Raw genomic sequence first — 23,555 nt, 5'->3', positions numbered from 1 at the left:
GAAATATTAGGGCTGTACTTGATGGGAATAATATGGTTTAGTGGCCCTTTTTATAAGGTGGGGCTGGTTGCACTTATGGTGTCTATTGTACCAGGGTCAGGTGGTCAAAGCGTCACGCTCACCAGCGAGCACCGGCTCCGGCATTGAGCGTACCCGGCTTCCCGCAGCCGCATACTCCAACAGTCAAACCTGACTGCAACACACGGCATCCGGCGGCTCCGTATCTCCCTCCCGGCATTGGCGGCTCCAGCACTCAATATTCTCATCACCTGGACTCTCCCAGTCAGCCGCTAACATAGGCAGCGGCAGCAGGTAGACAAACGCCTCCTCACTGCTGCTAGCAGCCGGGAAGCGCTCCACAGTTGGTGTGTGTTGTCTCCAGTCCCCTGTCACCCCTATTCTTGTGGCACACTATGAATATAATGCCTTAAACGATGCATACGGTATTAGCAATTGTATCCCTAAAGTTACAATCACAAAGTGTGTAAATGTTATACAAGGTTGCAAGACACATGTTACTAGCAAATGTATCTAATGGAACCCTAAATACAGTATGAGTTTTGTTTATTCCTTGATTATAGCCTTTGAGATACTTAGTAACAAGAATCTGTACATCAAGAGATTGCTAAAAGAAAATGCAACCAAGTGCGAGGACCCCATGGTGTCAAAAGACATTTAAATAACCAGGATAAGCAGGCACTGTTACCTCAGTCAGAGGACATTAGTCTCACTGTGTTATTGCATTTCAGGATCGTACTATGGCAATCAGTATGCATAGAAGTCAAGACTAACATGGCAAGATATCATATCAACCTTAATTAATTGTCTGAATTCTCTGCTTCTTTTGATTTAATTTTTTGCCTGATCAGCAGATCCTGGTGTTGAAAACCATAAAACCGGTGAGCCACTAAAAATCCATCTCCACATCTTGTGTGCCGCTTTGACCACCTGACCCTGGTACAATAGACACCATAAGTGCAACCAGCCCCACCTTATAAAAAGGGCCACTAAACCATATCATTCCCATCAAGTACAGCCCTAATATTTCATCTAAAGTAACTGTGAGACCCACCCGCTACACTTGCTGCGCCATTCCTACTTGCAGCCCAACAGGCGATTTTTTTGATTGAGACACAAAACCCTGTCATATTGCCACCATACCCCACTGGACTGCCCAAACCCTCTCCGAACTTGGAAGCCAAGCAGTGGAGGGCCAGGACAGTACTCAGGTGGGAGACCCCTGTGGAAGTCCAGGTGTGGCAATATAAGACCAGGGGGTAGGAGCTGCCGTATCAAATAATACCTCTATTAATGACTGCCAGAGTGAGTGTCTATTAAAGAGTAATATTTATCCATCTTAGAGGCTGTGATACTTTTCTTTCCCATGCAACCAATTTAGGTGTATTATTTTGTGCGACCAAGCATATTATTGCACGCATCTGGGGGAATTGAATCATTTCACTGCTTATGTATATCACTGGTAATTGTACCTCTGATAAACAGTGCTCAAATAATAAATTAATGTGTGACAAATCCATGAATATTCCTTGAACTAAACCAGTTCAAGGATCACACTACATTTTTAATCTAAATGACCCAAATATTTGTGCCAACCAATTTTAAAAAGTCTTTAATAAAAGTTATGTATTAAATTACTCAATTAAATCATTAACACAGGAGTGCGCCCAAAAAGCGTTTTTTTTCTTTCTTTGTCAGTTTCTTTTTCTGACAACCCCAGTGTATAACCATTGATTTTAAATGCTGGGCGCACCGCCAACAAATCAACTACCATAATTGATCAAGTCCTGTAGTTCATAAAGTTGGTTCAAAAACACCACAGATTGTGAGTCTGTGCAGATCTTTAGCTCTCCCTTTTTGAAGATTATAAAAGTAGAATGTATTTAGTATGTTTTCATACGTTTTGTGGTTATCTGACCTTTACCAGCCTCCCCATTGTTTGTTTGAGCTATTGCGACTTGGGCTTCACAGTATTTTGGCCATGGATGCCCTACTTGACTTTGCCGTAGCAGCTTTGTGGTGCATCTCCATATGTGTGTGAATCCGTGCACCGGGTGAATTACAGGGTTTTCCCTAAAATTTTCTCTGTTCGGAGGGCTTTTTGACTCCGTGCATAAAATGTACATTCACACTCTTGTTTGGTGGTCCCTGTAGTCTAATTCCGAGATTAGAAACTCCAATTCCAGGGTTGAAATCCCAACGATTTTAGGGCCTTCGGTATCGGGATCGGCCACCCGTATTCCAGTGGCTTCCTTTTTAAAGAATGGTGTCTAATTTATTTTATTTTTCTTTCATTTTGCTAGGAGGCGGCCTCAACAGTTTAGTCTGCCAAAAGTAACTTCTTCCCTGGCAGTTTTTTCCATTCTAGTACGAACTAGAGCTCAGGGGCCAGGGCTCCAAGGAAGCCTAGTGCTTGCCATGGTCTCTCTCCATCCAGTGTAGTTGATTGTCCAAAAGTGGTTGCTCCAATACAGGGACCTTTTGGGTGGAAATCATCTTCAGACACTTGTTTGCTGGATATTTTTTCCAGTGGTTATGTTATTGACATCATGGATACGCTGCTGTTTTTTTTTCTTCTGCCAGCGCTCTTTCCAGTGATCATACTTACTGAAAAAAATTGGTTGGCTTTGAGGAAAGTGTGTGGAAAAGAGAGAGGAGAGGGAAAGAGCTTAATGGAATAAGAGGGAATGACAAAGTGAGAAAAAGGGTGTCCAATAGAGAGGGGGATGAGTAAGAGAGGGAGGGGTGCGTGCAGAAGGAGGAGAGAAAGATAGGAGTGAGTGTCCGGGAGAAAAAGTAGGGGGGAGAGAGAGGACGAGTGAGTGTCAGGGATTGAAAGGGATTAGACGTAGGGGGGCAGATGTTTTAAGCCAAGTGAAAAGATAAAGTGGAGATAAAGTAGAAGGTGATAATACACCAGCCAAACTAGCTAGGTTTGGAAAATGACAGTTTGGAGTATATTGGCTGGTGCGTTATCATCTTCCGCTTATCTCTTCACCAGGCTTAATATGTCTGCCCCAGGAGAAAGCTGGGGAGACAGCACCAGGCAGAGGGAGAGGGGTGATGAAAAAGAGCAAGAGAGAGACTGTCTGAGAGAGGAAAGAGAGAGAGGGTAATCGTGGGAAGGAGAGAACGGAGAAAGACTAGGGGTAGAGAAATAAAGGGGGTATGCAATCCCGGATGACGGCTGTTGATCCCTCCCGACCGCTGTGATCCGACAGCAAATCGGCAGGCGGGATTCAATGTCCCACCTGCCGATCAGCAAAAAGGAAAAACGGCCATGGATTGTCAATCCGCGGCTGGGATTGGGACAATCCACGGCCGTTATCGGCAGAAAGGGCCTGACAGCTTGTAGAGTCAGGCTCGTTCTGCCCTGATCCCTCTTCAGTGCTGTAAAGACAGCATTGAATAGGGCCCCGCCGCCATTTTCCCCTTTGGAAATAGTGGTGGAGGATTGCACACCCCCCAAAGAAGGCTAGATGGAGGGGGACTGAGAGATGGTTGAAAGAAAGGGGGCAGGGGAGAGAGAAAAGAGCATATGGGATAGGAGAGGGAAAAGGGGACTGAGAGAATTTTGATTGGCTCCCGGACGATGCCGGCGTGTGTACATCTTTGTGGGCACTGGGGGTTGTCATGTGTACAGAGGCCAGTGTGTGTGTAAGTCACTATGGGTACAGTGGTCGGCATGTGTATGAGACGCTGTGTTAGATGTGTGTGTAATTTGTGGTACAGTAACACAGGTGTATTATACACAATAACAGTCCCACAGAACATTATTACAGACCTAGGCAGCCCCTAACAGTGAGCCTCTGTGTCCCCACAGTGCACAGTAAAAGGAGCAAAGTATTCTGATACATATGATACACATACTACATGCATACTACATATGAGGCACACTCAGAAGATAGACCTGGGCCAGTGATAAGACTCCTCGCCCCCAAGCAGTGCTTCAGGGGTCTTCTCCAAACGTTGGCCATGAGGTAGTAGAATGCAACCACCGCCAGCTTGGCCAGTCTGAACCAGGCCTCCAGGAACCGGAAACGGTCATCTGTCAGACCACACTTAGGTCGACAGTCATTAGGTCGACTGGCCCCAAGGTCGACATTAGTTTTTCACTGTTTTTTGAGCCGACAGGTGGTATTTCATGCCCTACCATCCACTAGGGCGTGGTGGGAGAATAAAATAGTGTGCCCGAAGCATAGCGAGCGGCTGCGGTTCAACTCCAACTGTGTCGAGATTCGGGTAAAAAAACAGTGAAAAACTGTCGACCTAATGATACACAGAGCTAGCCGGGGCGGGGTTACCACGTCAAGAAGTCTCAACTTCAACCCACCCAACGGTTGTTATTCCTGAGGATGTTAATGGACATGGTCCAGATGAAGATCTTTTGGCCGGACGAAAAGATCCTATCTCTGCAGACCTTGGTCCGGGCGATTTTAAAGACCAAATGGGAGATGGTACATCTCTTCACCAGACTGCTCGGAAAAATGGTGGCATCCTTCAAGGCAGTACAGTACAGGTGCTTTCGCTATCTCGACCTCTTCAGCTCTGCCTTCTGAGTCAAGGGTCAGGATCCCATCTGTGTCTCCACCACAGGGTGATTCTATCACCCAGGGCTCGCCTCTCCCTCTTGTGGTGGCTCCACACAGCGACTTTGCAAAGAGGGAAGGAGTTGCGGGATTTGGAACTGGACGGATTCTCCTCTGGGCCCAGGACAAAGCTCAAACCATTTCCGCAGTCTTCCTCCCAGGGGTCGAAAACTGGGAGGCAGACTTCCTGAGCCGACAAGACATGCACCCCGGAGAGTGGTGCCTGCATCCTCAGGTGTTCAGGCAACTGGTGAGGAGGTGGGGTCTCCCTCAAGTAGACCTGATGGCTTCTTGACACAATCACCAGTTGCCCCTATATGGAGCCCGGACTCGAGATCCAGGGGCACTAGGAGTAGATGCCCTGACAATGCCTTGGCCTTGCCGGTTTTTATATCTGTTTCCTCCATTCCCTCTGCTTATGCGACTCTTACAGCGCATTCGGAGGGAAACGGCCACGGCTCTTCTGATAGCACCGGATTGGCCGCATAGGTCTTGGTACACAAACCTCACGTCCATGCTTGTCGACGAGCCATGGCCATTGCCTCTACAGGAGGACCTGCTCAGTCAAGGCCCTTTCTACCATGAAGGCCTGGAACGTCTTCATTTGACAGCGTGGCTACTGAGCGGTCCATACCGAGGAAGGCAGGAATCCCTGCTACAGTTATCCCTACGATGTTGATGGCCAGGAAAGAGGTGACATCTCTCCATTATTACCGTATCTGGAGAGCTTACATCAATTGGCGCAAAGGGCGGGGGTGTCTCACCTAAGGTTTTCAAAAAGGCGAGACTCCTCTTCTTCTTACAGGCGGGTCTGTCCTCAGGCTTGAGGCTGGGCTCCCTCAAGGTACAGGTGTCGGCCTTGTCTGTATATTTCCAGAGCCATCTGGCTTTACTTCCGGAGGTAAGGCCCCAACTGCACCATAGGATTTGTATTTGGTTTTAAGCTTTCTCCAATCATCTTTGTTCGAATCTCTAGAAGCGGTGGAACTAAAATATCTTACTTGGAAGACTGTGCTCCTTTTGGCCTTGGCCTCCGCAAGGAGGGTCTCTGACCTAGGGGCGCTTTCCTGTAAACTACCGTTCCTGATCTTTCATCCGGACCTACAAGACTTTCCTGCCAAAAGTGGTTACAGCATTTCACATAAACCAGCCCATTGTAGTCCCGGCCTTTACGGGGAATTCTCCGGCTGACAGGTTTTTGGATGTGGTGTGGGCCCTCGGTATCTATGTAGAAAGGACGACCTCCTTTAGAAAGACGGATGCTTTGTTCGTGGTCTACGATCTGGCAAAAAGAGGTTGGCCTGCAACCAAACAGACGTTATCTCGCTGGATTCGTCTGACCATCAGACAGGCGTACATTGCGGAGGCTCGTCCTCCTTCAGCTATATCGGCGCACTCTACGCGCTTGGTAGGTCCCTCTTGGGCGGTTGCCCGAGTGGTTTCCATTCAGCAGCAATTCTTAAAGTGCCCATGCTCCCTGCAGTTGCCCTTCTATTCTCCACTGTTACTCCAGTGTCACCTGTGGAATCAAAGAAAAGGATTTAACGGTAAGTACAAAATCCCATTTTTTTAAAGAGTGCCCCATAAAGAGTTGTCTTTTCCCCTCCTTTTCTAATTTTGTTTTGGACTCAGGGGAGCACCACCAACCAGATACCTGACCCTAATAGGGCTTCAATATTGACATAGTTGGTTCAGGCAACACACCCCATACCCATGTCTATTTCACTCTGCATCAAAACCTGGTGAGGTATTCAGAACCTAGTGCGGAATTTCAAAATCTCTACATTCCAGTTTAATACTCTACTAGATGTAGTTTGAGTACTGCAGCTTTACTTGTATAAGTCTTTTGTCTGCCACATGTATAATATGCCTGTTCTTTTATGATGAACAATTTGGGCTGCAAAGCTAATCCTTGCGTGTTGAATTCACGTCGTCATCACTCGATCATCTTCTAGTGCATTCCACAAGGGCGGTGGTGACTTCCTGGGCATTGTGACGCAGGTCTTTGGTAGAACACATCTGATTTGCAGCTACCTGGGTGATCCACTGTCCATACGTTTAGGTTATTATTGGGTTGCCCCTTGCTGGCCACGCCATTTCCCCTCCCTGTCCTTCTTTTTCTGGCACTAGTCTGCATCTGGATTTAGTCCATCTGACCTTAACAGGGTGGATCTCCTGGATCTTGTCTTTCTTACAAACTGGACTGTACTTGGGGCTGTGCTTTTCTTCCTTGAAGGTACAAGTGTCTGCTATTTTGATCTTATGCCAGTGTAAGGATAGAGAGCCTGTGCTGGCATCAAATGTAAACTATTTGGTGTCCAGACTCCTCCAGCTCAACTATACCCCTTGTTTTCAGTGTCCCCCATGGACTCTAAGAAAAGGATTGGATAGTCAAGAACCAAAATTCAATTTTATCTGACTCAGAGGCTACCAGTATGTGTTAACTCTAGACATGCAATTCTCAGATCTTCAATTGCTTCCGTTCTCATTGGAAAATCATAAAAGTACACTATAGAACCTTTTGTACACAGTTGCTAATGTTGAATGACATACATTTATGTAACTTTTTTTTTTTTTTTTCCATCCAGGCATTCCAGGTTTGGAGGTTCTTACATCATTCAGGGTTTAAAGTCTATTGGAGATAAAGATATTGTTTACCATAAGGGGCTTCATAATGTAAGTATTTTATGTATTCTATATAATCAATTATGCAATTATTTTGTGTGATACTCCAGCTATGTGAATTATGTGCTATATAATGAGAGGATAGCAATAAATGAAGGCTAGGGCACGGTTTTTAACATAATGTATTTTTAGCCTTTTTTTTTTTTTACCTTAATAAATGGAAGTTTGGTTGTATGGTTTAGTATAATTTGATGGTTTGTAATGTGATAATGTGCTTCTAACCAGTGATATGTGTCTGTATTCCAAACTCTAAGACCTATTTTTTCCCCAGGAGGTACTTCTACAACCTAAGTATTAAGACTATTCTAGAGCTTCATTAAAAATCTTTCCATTCTTTCTTGTGAACACTGCTACCATGGGGTTAGGTTGGGGAGCAGGAGCTGGGTAGTTAAAAGGCTGAATTCATTCTTTCTTTGCTTAAGTCCTCCCCTCATCAACCCATGTGCAGTTCAAATGCAGGCACTGGACACATTTTAATTTTGAAGGGATTTATTACTATTTACGTTGGTGTTCTTATTTACAAAAAAATCTGAGGATATTGTTAGCGGAATGCAGCATGCACCCCTACCTTTGCGGCCAACATCGAAATAAATAGTTGACAAACACCAGTGGACAACGCTGTTTTAAAACCCCTCTTTATTTTCTTTCATTTTAATCTTTTTTTTTTCCACTTTGAGCGTGTTTTAATTTTACTGCATAATATATATTTCTAATTAAAAGAAATAGAATGTATTTTTTGATTGCCTTTCCAGAAAGTTTTTGTGCAGCAAGATTTTTTTTTTTAGATATTAATTATCCTGATGCTTGAACTTGTAACAGAAGTAAACCTTTTCATTCTGAAGACTTGATTTAATTAACAGTTTAAGAATTATACTCCTGATCTTGGCAAAGAAGTAAAGAGAGTCCCAAAAAGAAAGCAACAAGCAAAGGATACAGAGACCCGCCGTCGATCTGCCCTCAATGTCCGTCTGTTCCTGAAGGAGTTTTGCATTGATTTCCTGGAGAGCTGCTACAACCGGCTTATGTACATTGTAAAGGTGAGATTTAGTCACATTGAAAGTTCCTGTTCTCCAGCTAGTTTGATCAGATATATTTTCCTTTCAGCCTATTGTGGATGCTGGGACTATGGGTATGCTGGTCTGAAAGACCTGGGCAACAAGGACATAACTTCTTCTGAAAGTGCGGCCCATGGCTCCTCCTCCTTCATACTCTCCCCAGGAACCAATTTTTTCTTGGTGTCTGAGGTCAGACCCTCTCACCGACCACCTCCCGGCAGTTGGAGGGTGCTGCAGTTGGTGTCAGAGGAGCCGGTAAGCGGGTCTTCATCCGTGGATCCCCGGCAATGCTGCTCAGACTGCCGTTGCTTTTGAGTCAGCACCAGCGGACCTGGCAGTGGTGCTCATTCGTTTCTAAACAACCTCTGGACCACTAGGGCATTTTCAGGCTGCTTACAGAGCTATTATGCTGGAATCCCAGGAGGTGGTGGCACAGTCTATGTACCACCCTGTCCCCTTAGCCGCATCCTCCCTTTTCTGAGCTCAGGGGCCATCTTGTGATCTCCTTACAGCTCAGCAGAAAAATGACCTCTTGCCTCCACTGTAATAGTGTCATGTTTAGACTACCCTCACCTCACTCTTTTTGTTCTGGTATTGGTTCCAAAGTGCCTACCTTTATTTATACTAGGATCTGTACTTGGTTCTGCTGTTATTATTTTTCATATATCACTGTGTGCTTGCTGCCTAAACGTTTATTATTCGCAACGTATTAGTAACTTAGAAGTTCTGACAGTCTGCTGTATTAGACACTTAAATTAGTGATTAGATATACTGTTTGTAAATTTTGTATACTGCTTAGTTTATTGGCTCCTCCTGTAGAAACCTTCTAGGTTGTTTATTTTTCTGTACACAGCCTGTTTAGTTTAACATTGTTAGCTTCTCTGTTCATTTTCAGTTGAAGCTTATAGGCCCTACATATGCCGGTGTGTTCATAGTGCTTTCTAGCTATGCTAGGTCGGCTAAACTACAGCGCTGTTGCACAGCACTGACAGCCCACACACAGCGTGAGCTGTCAGCGTTGTGTGCTGAGCGAGCCGACAACACTGACTATCGGTGAGATTTGTGCTCACTGACCAAAAATCTCGGCCAGCGATAGCCCCTACACACACTAACAAACACACACACACACACACACACACACACACAGCTTTGTAGGGGCATATTCTAAGCATCTTTGCCAAACTAAGCAAAGTCGCTTAATAATTGCCTTGGCATGTGTGTAGGGGGCAATACTGTGCCTATTGCAGTCACATAGCAGTACCATAATGTTCATTCTAGCACCCGCTATCTTTGAAACCCATGCAGTTCCTCTTCCCTTCCTTAGGTGTCACTGTCTGCTGTAGTGCTTCTAGCACAGTGTGGTCTGTATATCAGCACTGGTATGCAAACCAGACCTGTGCTAGAAACACCACAGCAGACAGTGACACCCCAGGCAGGGAAGAGAAACTGCATGGGTTTTCAAAGATAGTGGGTAATGGGGCCTGTTCCTGATCTGCTTGCTACATTCAAGAAGACTTTCTCATGCTGCACCACGGGGGCTTCCACTGTGTCGGCTGCTAGTGAGGAGGCCATCCATGAACCCAGAGGGGCCCACCTTTTTATCCTCCGCCATGAGAGAGCCAGCTTCTAGGCTTACTGCCTCATGCACCTCTGCCCTCCCTGCACACTGCTACCATAACCAACTCTTGGGTGTTAGAAATTGTGTCAGAGTGCTACGTCCTTTCCTTTTGGAAGCTTCCCCCAACACAAAGATACTGACCTCAAATCTGCCAGTGTGTCTATTTTGCAGTCGTAAGTGATTCCCCCAGTTCCTACCTCACAAAGAGGACAGGGTTTTTATTCCAACCTGTTCTTGATTCGGAAGCCCAACAGATCCTTCCAACCCATTCTCAAAGTAAAAACAGCACAACCTGTTTCTAAATGTAACCAGAATCAGAATGGAGTCTCTCCCATCCATTCTTCAGTCCTTAGAACCTGGAGATTTCATAGTTACATAGTAGGTAAGGCTGAATAAAGACTTGCGTCCATCGTGTTCAACCTAGTTATGCTAATTCAACCTAGTTGTGCTTATTGCACCTATGTTTCTTATAAATACCCCTGGATGTTTTTAGCCAATAAGTGTTTGTCCAACCTTGTTTTGAACGCATTTATTGTTGAAGCCGACGCCACCTCCCCAGGAAGAGTTCCAGAGTTTGACTGCTCTCACTGTAAAGAATTTTTTTCTTCCAACCGTATGAAATCTTTTTTTCTTCTAATCTATACTCGTACCCCCGCGTCCTTGATTCCTTTCTAGTAACAAACAGGGTCTGTGGTAATTCCTTGTATTGTCCCCTGATATATTTGTACATGTTAAGCATGTCTCCCCTCAGCCTTCTCTTTTCTAATGTAAATAGTCCCAATTTCAATAATCTCTCCTCATAAATTTTCCATTCCCCTTATAAGCTTTGTTGTTCTTCTTTGGATTTTTTCTAGTTCTGTGATGTCCTTTTTATAGTGTGGGGCCCAGAACTGTACTCCAGATTTGAGGCGAGGTCTAACCAAAGATTTATAGAGTGGCATAATCACATTTGAGTCCCTAGTTTCCATGCCCCTTTTTATGCATGCAAGAATTTTGTTGGCCTTTTTTACTGCTTCGTTACATTGGGCGCTACATCCCAAGTTACTATCTACTAGGACTCCTAGATCCTTTTCGTGTACTGACTTACCCAGTACCACACCGTTAAGATTATAGCTTGCACAGTGATTGTGTCTCCCAAGGTGCATGACCGTCCACATTGAACTTCATCTTCCATTTTTTTAGCCCATTCCTCAATATTTGCAAGGTCCTTTTGAAGCGTGGTGACATCTTCCATTGATTTAAATAACTTTACTTAGTTTTGTGTCGTCAGCAAAGGTGGATACATTGCTGAGCAATCCCACCCCAATATCGTTGATAAAAATATTAAACAAGATGGGTAACAAAACCGAACCCTGAGGCACTCCACTTAGTACCGGTATTGTCTCTGATGCGGCTCCATTTACAACCACTCTTTGCTCCCTATTACGCAGCCAGTTCCCTACCCATCTGCAAATATTTTCACCCAATCCCATGTCCCTCATTTTACTTATCAACCTATTGTGTGTCACCGTATCAAAGGCCTTAGCAAAATCTAGGAAAATCACATCCACAGCATTTCCGTCATCAAGATTTCTGTTTACCTCCTCATAGAAACCTACTAGATTAGTTTGGCATGAACGATTTTTCAACAACCCATGCTGGTTCCTACTGAGTAAACGATGATGCTCTAAATATTCTATTCCATCCCTTAAAAAACCTTCAAATAGTTTACCAACTACCAATGTTAAACTTACAGGTCTGTGATACCCCTTTCAGACATACGGCAAAATACCGGGATTTTTCACGCGCACAATCCCGGGACTAGGGTATGTGTGAAAGGCTCTACCAGGGATTTTAGTCCTCTAAAATCCCAGGTCCTGCGTACCTGCAATGGACCCGGGATTTATAAAAACCCCGGGTTTGAACCGGGTCTAAAATCCCGGGTAGTATGTCTGAAAGGGGTATAATTTGTGGGATCCTCCTTTTTTTCCTTTCTTGAATATTGTCTTCATGGTGTCTTTGAATATTATCCTATCTCAACGTTCCTATTCGAAATGACCATCAGAGATTTCTTCACTTTGCGATCAGACAGTTATGAAACGTAGTTGCAGCTGCCCCCCTATACCTTCACTGTTTGGTGTCAGGTTAAACTATCCCTCATCTCATTTCTTTGTGTTGGAGCTTCCTGTATTTTGACTTATTGTTCTATATTATATACTGCACTATTTATTTTTCTTTGATTATTATTTTATTCTGTACTCTGGAGCTGTGTTTCCTTTTTAAATACTGGTGCACAGTTGCATTCTGCTGACAGTGTTTTCTCTGTTAGTGTTGATCTGTACAGTGCTTTACCACACGATCATCTATTGTGTGTGCTTTTCACCTAACAAGTGTTGTGCTAAGTCAGCAAGATGTCCTTTGAAAGGTTCATCTGCACGGCCCAATGCAAGGAGGGGGAATGCATCGGCGTTGCACACTTACACTTGCACGTCCTGCAAAGACATTTTTTCATGTTTAGAGCGGGAACACTGGTGTCAGTGACCGCTGCTTCTCGGGTCCTCCGTTCTTTAAGGCACCTCCCTCCCGTGAACTGGAGTAGGCTGTCTGTCTTCTGCAATGAAGGAACTGGTTTCTTAGCTGGCAGCAACTTGCTCACTGACTCCCCTCCCAGTACGATTTTGTTTGCAGCCCAGCAAGCCCTCTGGTTGAGGTCCTGGAATGCTGATGCTAAATCTAAAAAAGCTCTGACTTTCTCGGGCACTGTGCTTTTTTTCTAGAATTAGACAAAATTGTCGCCACTATTACGGCGCCTAAATCAGCTTTCCTTCTTTTAGGGACCTCTAAGCCTAGGCAGAACTATTTTCGGTCCTTTCGGCCTCCGAGTAAAATGAGAGCTCAGTCCTCTCAGCTAGTTCAGTTATTTCCAAAGGCCCAAAAATCCATGTACCAACAGAATTGGTCTGGTAGAAGCCAGGACACTAATCAGTCTGAGAAACCTGCAGCCTGACAGCCACCTTTGGAGGTATCCAGCGTGGGCAGTCGTCTGCTTCAGTACGCTGGTGTTTGGCTCAACTCAACATCAGGCTCTTGGGTTTTAGGGGTTGTGTTGCAAGGTTATTGTTTTCCACAAGTCTACCTGCAGACATAGGCAAGGCTTTTGTCCCCCCAAACCTCCATTACTGCTCTGTTGAAGTCTCAGTTGATCACACGCAACTCTCATGCAGAGGTATATGGACACCTCTTCTTGGTCAGCAAACTGGATGGATCATTCCATCCAATTCTCAACCTGAAGAGACTGAACTTGTTTCTTCACACTTCCAAATTCAGCATGGAGTTTCTAAAGTCCGTTTGACAGTTTCTGGAACCTAGACACCTTATGGTGTCCTTGGATATCAAAAACGCATATCTGCACATTCCGATTTAAATAGATCAGTGCTTTTTTCGCTTTGCGGTGCTGGATCGTCACTTTCCGTTGCATATGCTTCCATTCTACTGTCTAGCTCCACGTGTTTTTGCAAAAGTGTTGGTGGCTCAGCTTCACCTTCAGGTAGTGCGTATCCTTCCTTATCTGGATTACCTCCTACTTATGGCTCAGTCCAGCAAGGTTTTACTAACTCCCCTCCAGCTGACCGTTGACTTGTTGCAGTCTCACGGCTGGCTCATCAACTGGAGGAAGTCCAGTTGGATTCCCTGCACTGCCATATTTCATCTAGAAGTGCACCAGGACACCGTTTCCCAGTGTGTTTACCTACCAAAGGACAAGTGTTGCAGAGTGTCAATGCATCTCTAAGTGAAAGTCTTAGGAAAACTGGTCTGCTGTTTTCCCATGGTGGAGTTTGGCAAGTTCTACTCCAGGCCTCTTCAGCACTTCTCATTCGCTGGAATCTTCATCTTAGAAACACAGAAACATAGAATTGTTCTACTGTATTTGCCTCTACCACCTCTGATGGTAGGCTATTCCACTTATCTACTACTCTTTCTATGAAGTAATTCTTCCTCAAATTTCCCCTGAATCTTCCTCCCTCTGGTTTCAGTGCATGTCCTCGTGTTCTGTTGCTCCTCTTCCTGTGAAGAATGTCTCCCACTTGTACAGATGTGTCCACATCTTGGTTTTACTGCGCCATGTATGGCACAATGTGGCACACATTGGACTCTGCAAAAGTCACGCTTTGTGATTTTTCTAAACATTTCCACCTCTAATCTATTACTTTATACAAATTCTACTGCTGCAAACCATTTTCAGAATCCACCCACTTGCTACATTTAGAAAGACAGCCAAGATGTATGTGGACACATCTGTATCTTCCTCTTGCTTTCTTAGGAAGTGCGTCTCTCCTTTCTGTGGTCATTCTGAAAATGGATGCCAGCCTCCATGTATGGAGAGTGGTGGTGGAAAATCGCTCCTACCGGGGACGCTATTCATGGCAAAAAGCCAGTCTTCCTATCAATATGCTGAAGTTGAGGGCCATCTGTTGTGCGCTGTCAGGCAGGACAACATCTCCACGGCTGGCCTATAAAGGTACGGGCCGACAACGGGACCACTGTTGTTTACATAAATCATCAGGGCGGCAACAAAAGTTGGATGGCCAAGTGGGAAGTCACATCTATCGTACAGTGGGCCGAACATTTTCTTCTGCCCTGACGGCAGTCTATATCCTGGGTGTATTGAACTGGGAGGCCGATTTCTAAGCCACCAGGAGATTAATTTAGTGGAGTGGTCCCTTCATCCCAAGGTGTTGTCCCTTCTCTCAGATTGATGGGGTCAACCTCAAGTGGTTTTGTTGGCCTCGTGCCACAACACACTCCCACGGTATGGATCTAGGATGAAGAATCTGTTGGCGTGTCTCGTGGATGCCCTCTCGGCGCCTTGGCTATTTAGAAAGTTATATGGGATTCCTCCCGTGGCTGCTCCTCCACGACTTCTGTGGAAGACGCCACGGAGGAGCAATGGGCATCCTGAGAAGGTCTGCTTACCAGATACACATGGTCCATTTGGGAGCTACCAGACGGACTATTACTGCTTCCCTTTTCAGCCTTAGTCCTCCGACAACTCCGCTGTTCTCCCTTTGAGTCTTTGGAGTCCATTAACTCATGGACAGTGGTGTTTCTTTTGGTGATCGGCTCATTGAGTCTTTGCACTCTCCTGCCTGCAGTTTTCCAGGAATCCAGGGCTGTGTTCTGTAACTGATTAGACTATATTCTGTTACTGTTACTCAGGGTATTATTTGGTTTTTATTTGTTTTGTGTGGCATTCTTCACTCCTATCCCTCAGCTTGTAAAGCTTAAACAGGTTTCTGAGGACAGGGGAGGGGGGTATAGAGGAGGAGGAGCCAAGGACACCAACTCTTTGGTACCCTGGGTCCTTCAGTCCCCATCATACCCACAGGTTCCAGTATTCACAATGGCTTATGAAAACGGGATTTTACATGTAAGAACCAAAAATACCCTTTTTCTGAAGCCATGGTGCATGCTGGGCGCCTGCCTCCTTGCTCCCGTTGGTGCGTGGATCTGTTATGCAGACACAGAGTGCATAGTTACAGCATCCTCCATGGCTTCAGGAAAAAAAGATTTTACAGGTAAGCAAAAAATCCATTTATCCTTACTACCTCAGCTGGCATGTCTTATATTCCCAGAGAATGGCCTTTAATTTCAAAAGTTGAGAGATCGTCAGACAGTTAACAAAATTGTACCATCTCAATTGAACTAATAATTGGAGCGATTCTGCTCAATGTCCAGGTATTTGCAGTTCCATAGTACAATTTTATCTGTTCTGCTCATAAAGGTAAAGGTGGTATTGCCTCTGCTTTGGTGCTTCTCAGTACTTAGTACAGACTAGACTGTGCAAGGAGCACTAAGCAGCGAGTGACACCCTGGGCAGGAAAGAAGAACTGAACAGATTAGAAAGGTGCAGGGTGCTAGAATGAACATTAGCTATTTTTTGTACTTCACTTCGGTTTTAACGTATTATTGAAAGTTACGTTTTATTGTCTAAACCTTTTAAAACCCCTTAATCCAACATTGGAGATCCATTAGTAATGGATGCAAATATTTTAGGAAAGTATTTCTCTCTCAATTTAAGGATCACCTGATTCGTGAGAAGGCGCAGCAGCATGATGAAACCTACTACCTCTGGTCTATGGCTTTTTTCATGGCCTTCAATCGTCTCTATCGTTTTCAACCAGAGCTTGTATCGGAAACTGTTAGTATAAGGACTTTCCACTTCATAGAGCAAAACCTCACCAACTACTACGAGATGATGCTGACAGACAAGAAAGAGGCATTTTCCTGGGCCCGTAGGTGAGTAGTATGCTATGGTTGGGTCTATGGGGTCAATCCTGTTCGGTGCGAATCATCACGTCACCGGGCGCACTTTACGGTGGGCTGAATTCCTCCGTAGGGGTGCGAGCAATATTAAGTGAATTTGGGCCAGCGAAAGGTGCAAGATCGGCTTAATTCGGGTGCCTGTTTTCAGAGTTTGAATGCATGAAAATGGCACCCCGAATGGCACCTGGCACCCTTCGGGCCTAATAGAATTGACCCCCTATAAGTAAATTAAAAAATACAGTGCATCAATGTCTTGCAAATTAGGGAAACGTTTTACCAGCTGTTTGTTTGCATTGTTGGTTATTTTTGTACATAAATTATCTATGCAAATATACTTTCGTTAATATAGAATGCACCTTGCCCTAAAAGCCTATCAAGAGCTTCTCACTACTGTGAATGAAATGGATCACTCAAAAAATGAGTCCGTGCGAGAAAGCAGCAAAGTCATTAAAAGTAAGTTGTGTGCTTGCCTTTCTTTTCTTACATTACCTACATCAGTGCTTCTTAACTCTAGCTGTATCTGGTGTGTATATGCAGACTCTTATCTTTGTCCACAACATCACGTAAGGGATTATATTGAATATATTTACATTTTTACAGATAATATATTTTATTTGATGGAGTATCGGGAGCTATTTTTGGCACTTTTTCGAAAGTTTGATGAGACGAAGCAACCACGTTCATTCTTAAAAGATTTGGTGGAGACAACCCATTTGTTCCTTAGGATGCTGGAACGGTTTTGCAAAGGGAAGAGGACTATTGTAGTTCAGGTACAAAACAGGGCACAGTGAAATTTCTTGTACTTTGTCCTGAATTTCCCATTAACCATCCCTTGTTTAGGAATATTCCTTGCAAAAATCGTTATTGGCTTTTTGTGTAGTTTACTCGAAGCGTAATTTTGTGTATTCATTTTAACTCCTTTTGAGTAATGTATCAGGTTAGTTAAGTGGAGTGTAGATTGTGCATGCAGATGAACTAATCTTACTGCGCATAACTGCAATTCTATTATACTACTTTCCTCTAGCATCCATCTGGGAAACACTGCATTTAGCCATGTAGGTTAGAGGAGGCCATACGGTCAGGTAATGGCAGCTACAGGCTACCCTAGTAGCACTGTGTTGCGACCCTTTTCATTATTGGGCCTGGTAAACTGTGCCATATAATCCTGTGACTGAGTCTCTTTGCTGCATCCACTGTGCACTGTACTGCAGCTGCTATGCTTTTTAAAGGCCATTACTACCAAGGAGGATCTGTGCCAGTCGAAAAACACATTTTCAGACACTGCTCCCAGCTCTGGTAAGGCACGGCAGTTTCTGAGGGTTTCCTAGTGCTTTTTCCAATATGTTATGCAGTTTTTGTTTTTATTGGGCTATTATATTGTATCACCTGATTTAAAAAGACGAGACACAGGTTGAGTAAAACCTAAATTTTTTCTCAAAGCCGCTGCCCATTGTCTCCGAATATCCCTGATTAGCTGAGATTTTCAGATATTGACCTTACGGTTAACTTGCTTTATACATTTGCTTTTATTTATCATATTCTACTATATGTGTATAATTTGGTCTGTGACTGTAATTTGGTGTTTTGTGGGATTACGGTATATTGGCCTTTTCTGTTGATAGCCTACATTATCTTGTATATTGGGGTTAAAAGTGGAAAGATTTCATAATCTACAATCTAACCCACGTGCAGTGACTAAAGCAGTGTTCGCCAGATGTATTTTGAGCTAGGTATTTTAAGATGAGTCTAAAATCCAATTATTACGTACCTTGGAAACCTTTTCTAGAACTTCTGTTGCATGTGGATTAAAAGGTTCTAATTTAAACGTTATCTGTTAGATATTTTGGAGAGATATAATTTTTGTTACTTCAGATTAACTTCTAGCATAATGATGTAAAAGTGCAAAACATAACAATGTAAAAACAAAATGCCAAGTTTGGGGAACTACATGATACCGCAGATAGCATAGATTCCTGTCTGACAGGGTTTTCTGGGTAAAAAAATATGCACAGTACTTCCGTATGTTATTAAATAATCAGTTTTAAATTCTGATTGTTTTTTTTCATGACCAGAATAACAGGGTGAAAAGAAAGAAAAAGAAGAAGCCCAGTCGCCTTGAGAATCAGTCTAAAAGTTCAGAAGAACTGGAGGAAATCTGGAAGACCATTTCTAAAAAGCTCAGGAGCTTTGTCATGGTAATATACTGTGTGTTCCTATTCCAGAATGACTGCATTGGTGACTAGTGTTCTCATTACATTGTTCACCTGTGCCAGGGCTCAGAAAGTCTGCCTGATGATATAGTTCCCTTTGATGCTGCCTCTGAAATTCCTATTGAAGAGCAAAGGACTGAAGCTTTAGTGAAAATACAGGATGGCCTTTTAACTGACCAGGCAGCGGACTCGCTTGTTCTACTCCGTTCTGCCAGGTAAATTTTGCTCATTGTTCATGTAATATCCTAATTTTATCCAGAATACTTACCATTTGCAACTCTTGCAGAGAAGTCTGGCCAGAGGGGGATGTGTTTGGATCTAGTGAATCGAGTCCCGATGATGAGGTTGAACTTCTTAAACAAATTCTGTTTGCTGATCTTCCTAGTAAGTACTAGACAAGAACTCATTAAATCTACTTCCACATGATTCGGATAAAGCATATGCATTTGGTATACAATGAGAACCTATTAAGCTTGCAATTTATTTAGCACTTAAGAGGACAAGAGCAATAGGATTTGTATTTTTATATGGTCCATAAAATGTGGTGTTATGTATGACACTAGGGACATATTACTGATGGTTGTGTTTATTTCATTCAGGATCCACACAGGTGGAAGATGATCTTGAAGGAGAGGAGGAGGAAGAGGAACTGGAAGAGGAGGAGCTCACTTCAGTACAAGTGTCTGAAAAAGAATTTAATTTCTTAGATTACATGAAGCGGTAAGTTTGGCTTTCATTGGGGATCCATAATCTCATTTTTAAAGGAAAAGTACGAATGTGAATAAAATATTACAGAAAAACGTTCAACTTCAAATTGACAGAAATATATTGAGGTGCAATTGCTTTTATAAAACACAACATGCGTAAAGAAATATATTTTTAGGTACGCTGACTGACCGATATTTCAGGTTAGGCTCTTTTGGGTAATATGTTTTTTTTTGTTTTTTTCAATTCAAAATGTAAAATTTTGCTCAAGAATTTATGGGATGTTGTTACTCACAGCATCAGTTTACTAAATACTTAATCTTATTGGAAACCTTTTTGTATTAGAATAGGTTAATTGTTGAACTGGTGTGTACCTTTTTAAATTAAATTTCTTTTTGTCCCTTCAATGATTTCTCTCCTTCTCCAGGTTTGCTAGCTCCAATGTTGTGAAGACGTATGTACTGCTGCTAAAGAACTATCAGCAGAACAGTGCTCACACTAATCACTGCGTTGTGAAAATGCTACACCGTATTGCTTATGATCTGAAAATGGACGCACTTCTCTTTCAGCTTTCCATTTTCTGCCTCTTCAATCGTATCTTTAATGACCCTGCAGCTAGTGTCTACAAGGTAAGGGAAATCTGTCCTTCTGAATGCGCTATTGCCTGGATTCCATACTAAACTATATTGTGGCAAGAATTAAGTGAATTATCTACCTTAAATACTTATTTTAAATACTAGGCTCCATCTCAATCTTTGTCACTAAAAGTTTATAAATTGCTTTTTTTGTTAAACAAGTTCTTTAACTAGCTCCGTTATTCTCAACCCTCAAATATCCCCAACATACAGATGTAGCGCCTGTCATTCAGCCGAGGACTGGTGATAGAATCGCCAGCCCCTACCATCAGCCGTAAAGGGGCGTGCACGATCTCTCCGCCACCTCCCCGTCGGTATCCACTGGTCCCCTCAGCTTCCCTGCACACACCCCCCCCCTTAACCCTGCCACCCACTGGTCCCCACCGCCGAGTGACGGGGACACGTGTGGGGCACTTGCGCCCCTGCCAGCGGAGGGAATCTGGCAAGAGCTGGCGCTTAATGACAGGCGCTCCATCTAGATCATGTTTTTTAGATTTCTCTCTGTGGAAGTAGGGATTAGCACATGTGTTTCTTCATGTGTTCCTGATCTAGAAGTCCACAAAATATGGCTGGAGTACTTGAATCGAGAAACTCTGAACTAGATAGCTACTTATGGGTTCTCAAACACCATATACAACTTGCACAATTTATTGTTGTGTACCTAAAAGTGATATTTGCATTGTTTATTACTATAGGTCATAATGGTACTTGTTTAGTTTCACAGCGGCAGATATCGCATACGATTTGCATGTGATTTGATGTGAGATGCGATTTAGTGCCTGTTCATTACCCTACTATCCACTACGGCATGGAGTTGATTTTATATAGTGTGTAATCTGCGTCCTCTCGCTGCGCTCGCCACACTATATAAACTCAACTCCATGCCCTAGTGGATAGTGGGGTTATGAACAGGTTCTAAATCGCATCGCACATCAAATCTTATGCAAATCGCATGCGATTTATCTGCCGCCGTGAAACTAAACAAGTACCGTCATACTTTATTGCAACATTAATTTATTTTAAAGTATTGTCTCTTCAGGAGCTGGTAGCATTTGCGAAATACATACTGGGTAAATTCTTTGCACTCTCAGCTACAAATAACAAGGCCTATGTTGAGCTTCTGTTCTGGAAAAACACCGGCGTAATTAGAGAAATGACTGAGGGTTACAGAAAGCCTGGGGAAGAAGAAAGGTGAGACACTACTTAAGTAATTGGTTAGCATACAAGTGGGAACACATTATAGTACAGTAGATCATCTTGCTAATGGTAATCATATTTTTGAAAACAGTGAAAACAATCGTAAGCGTATAAAATGGACTCCACAGGAAGAAGAGGAGCTTCGAGGTCTATACTTGCAGTATAAAGAGGTTGAAGGTAAGTATTCCAAAGATAACTTTTTGTTTTAATTCAGCTTTTATTACATTTACATATCTTTTTAAGAATGTATTTGGTTAAGACAGCTGTTTTGAATGATTCTTAGAAAAAGAAAACCAACATGTTACTTACTATTTTCTTTTCTCATGAGTTGTATTGAATCACAAAGAAATAGTGGAGTTTGTCCCTTTTCCAAGTTATAAACAGTCCTTTTTTTCTCCTCCTATATTAAACAAAACAGGCAGATACCATGGTGTAGATAAACGTTTCAACTTCAAGAGGAAATTTACATTAGAATAAATATACAGTGTTATATATATTATAATATATATGTGTGTGTGGCATGACTTTGGATTCTATGCACTTTGGCTCTTATTCTGGTTCACTTGCAAAGGCAAATTCAGAATCAGGATAACCCCCTAAGACTTGGTGGGAGTTCAAGTTGATAAGATAAAGTACCAACCAAATGATTGTATTTTGTTATATACAACCTGTAACATGGCTAGTACGTAACTCATTGGCTGGTACCTTATCTCTGCCCACTTTATCTCTCCAAGGCTTAGTAAATAAACCCCTACATTCTGTGTCCCACTGCAGTTGCATCTGCATACAAAATTATACGTTAGAGTTTTCCTAATCAACTTTCAGGCCTACTTTGCAGACAAGCTTGTTTCCTCTGCTAGGGTAGTGAGTGGTAAAGCATGAGGCCTCTGCCAAGCGATTGATATGCGGCCAACATGCCATCGTTCAGGATGCCGGCATTTAATATACCGCCACTGGCATCCACCACTGTCGGAAGACCGGTGCTAGATCTTCGTAAGAGTCAGGATGCCAACACTGGCATACCAACAGCCAGCATTCTTATTGGTAAATATGCAGGCAGCTGGGGATGGTGGGTTTTAGGCTTAGCCACTACTGGGGGGATTTAGGGTTACACAGTGCATGCACCAGTTAGGTGAAGGCCTGCAAAGTTTAGTTGGGGCTAGGTTTAAGCACCAAGAATGGTAGGTTTAGGCAGCTGGGGGGCTTAGTTTTAGGTGGTGGGGTGCGGGGCTTAGGGTAAGGCACTAGCGGGGAGGGTTAGGGAGTCAGTTTCAACAGTTTAAGAGACTGTTAACTGTGTTACAGTAGCGTAAAACCATGCACTGATGGCAAAATCTCCTGAACATTCTGTAAATGCTAATAAACAAAGTAGGAAAAATCGCAGTGTGGTGCGCAGGTAATGATGATAAGAACTCCTGCTGGGGATTGTACTGGTCCTCCAATGATCTGGACAAAATGGCTGTAAATGCTAGAGTTTCAAAGGTCATCCACAGATGCTGTGTGTTCATTTCTTTTTCAGCAGTGGATTTATTGCAGCATAACTAGAAATGCCTATATCCCATATACGTGTTGGTCTTGCCCATAGATTACTTCCTTTCTCTATTGTGTTCTAGAAAATGATAGAAAGGATTGTTGGCTATGAGCAATACCACCTCTTGTGTCTTGATTAGAAGCTATACTAAATCTCCCCTAGAGTCCAGGTACCTGCTGTATTTTCATGTGTCTTCCAAAGCTTTACATGAGAAATTGAGTGCAATAATAGGATATTTACTCATTGTAAATATTTTCCTCCGAGGCCATCAGGGGTATGCTGAGCCGTTGCCTCTGGGGTTAGTGGAGGTGGATTTTGGAGTCTGGTGCTAAAATAGTCCATCTGTTTTACTTCAGGCTTCTTTCCGTACATAACCCCTCCCCCGTCAGCTGCACCTCATTCTACATTTTGCAAAGCCACACAGTGGAAGTGCAAAAAAATAAAAAAAACTTACTAGAAACCAAACAATAGTGGGAGGGATCTTGGCATACCCCAGATAGACTGAGAGGTAAAGATTTTTAGTGAGTCAAATTCCTTTTTCCTCTTCTATCCATCTGGGGTATGCTGACCCATTACCTCTGGGGATTTCTCAAAGCAAGCCATTAAAGGAGGGAGAGCATTTATGGTGGCCGCTCTCAAAATGTTCTAGCCAACACTTTAGCCCTTCACTTCAAAAGTATGGAAGCGCTGCTATTTAGTAAAGGTGTGTACTACTCTACATCGGTGGAGCAGCTGTACAGCCCAGGAAGCTTCAAATGCCCCAGTTAAATGGGCCCGCAGAGGAGCTGGAATAGGCAGATCAGAAGACCTATATGCCTGTATAATGGAAATAATCCAACAAGTAATAGTGCTCCTACAGACTCCATATGCCTAAGCGCTGCTGTATGGTCAAGGTAAATAGTAAAGCGTAGACCACCTCCAATAGATCCAATGAAAATTATTTTTTTTTTTATGCCTCCAAAACCAAATTTACTTAAAATTAAGTCCCATGGGGGGGAACAAAGGGAGG

The 23,555-nt window shown here is 43.3% G+C and overlaps 1 protein-coding gene and 1 pseudogene across 3 annotated transcripts in view; both read left to right on the top strand.

Annotated features, from left to right (window-relative positions):
• TIMELESS (timeless circadian regulator) overlaps positions 1–23,555 on the top strand; it is an 84,395-nt gene that overhangs the window by 25,488 nt on the left and 35,352 nt on the right. For all 3 annotated transcript variants that reach the window (XM_083169224.1, XM_083169223.1, XM_083169222.1), the window contains 12 exons: positions 7,196–7,283; positions 8,153–8,329; positions 16,024–16,241; positions 16,618–16,721; positions 16,869–17,038; positions 18,341–18,463; positions 18,542–18,693; positions 18,765–18,862; positions 19,078–19,198; positions 19,611–19,812; positions 20,858–21,009; positions 21,107–21,192. In XM_083169224.1, coding sequence (XP_083025350.1) covers positions 7,196–7,283; positions 8,153–8,329; positions 16,024–16,241; positions 16,618–16,721; positions 16,869–17,038; positions 18,341–18,463; positions 18,542–18,693; positions 18,765–18,862; positions 19,078–19,198; positions 19,611–19,812; positions 20,858–21,009; positions 21,107–21,192 — 1,691 coding nt within the window. The remainder of the gene's footprint in view (positions 1–7,195; positions 7,284–8,152; positions 8,330–16,023; positions 16,242–16,617; positions 16,722–16,868; positions 17,039–18,340; positions 18,464–18,541; positions 18,694–18,764; positions 18,863–19,077; positions 19,199–19,610; positions 19,813–20,857; positions 21,010–21,106; positions 21,193–23,555) is intronic.
• LOC146060833 (5S ribosomal RNA) lies at positions 1,148–1,266 on the top strand (annotated as a pseudogene).

This window comes from Crinia signifera, chromosome 2 (assembly GCF_055691185.1).
Source record: "Crinia signifera chromosome 2, ASM5569118v1, whole genome shotgun sequence".
Classification (NCBI taxonomy): Eukaryota; Metazoa; Chordata; class Amphibia; order Anura; family Myobatrachidae; genus Crinia; species Crinia signifera.
This window is presented reverse-complemented; position numbering and strand designations above follow the sequence as displayed.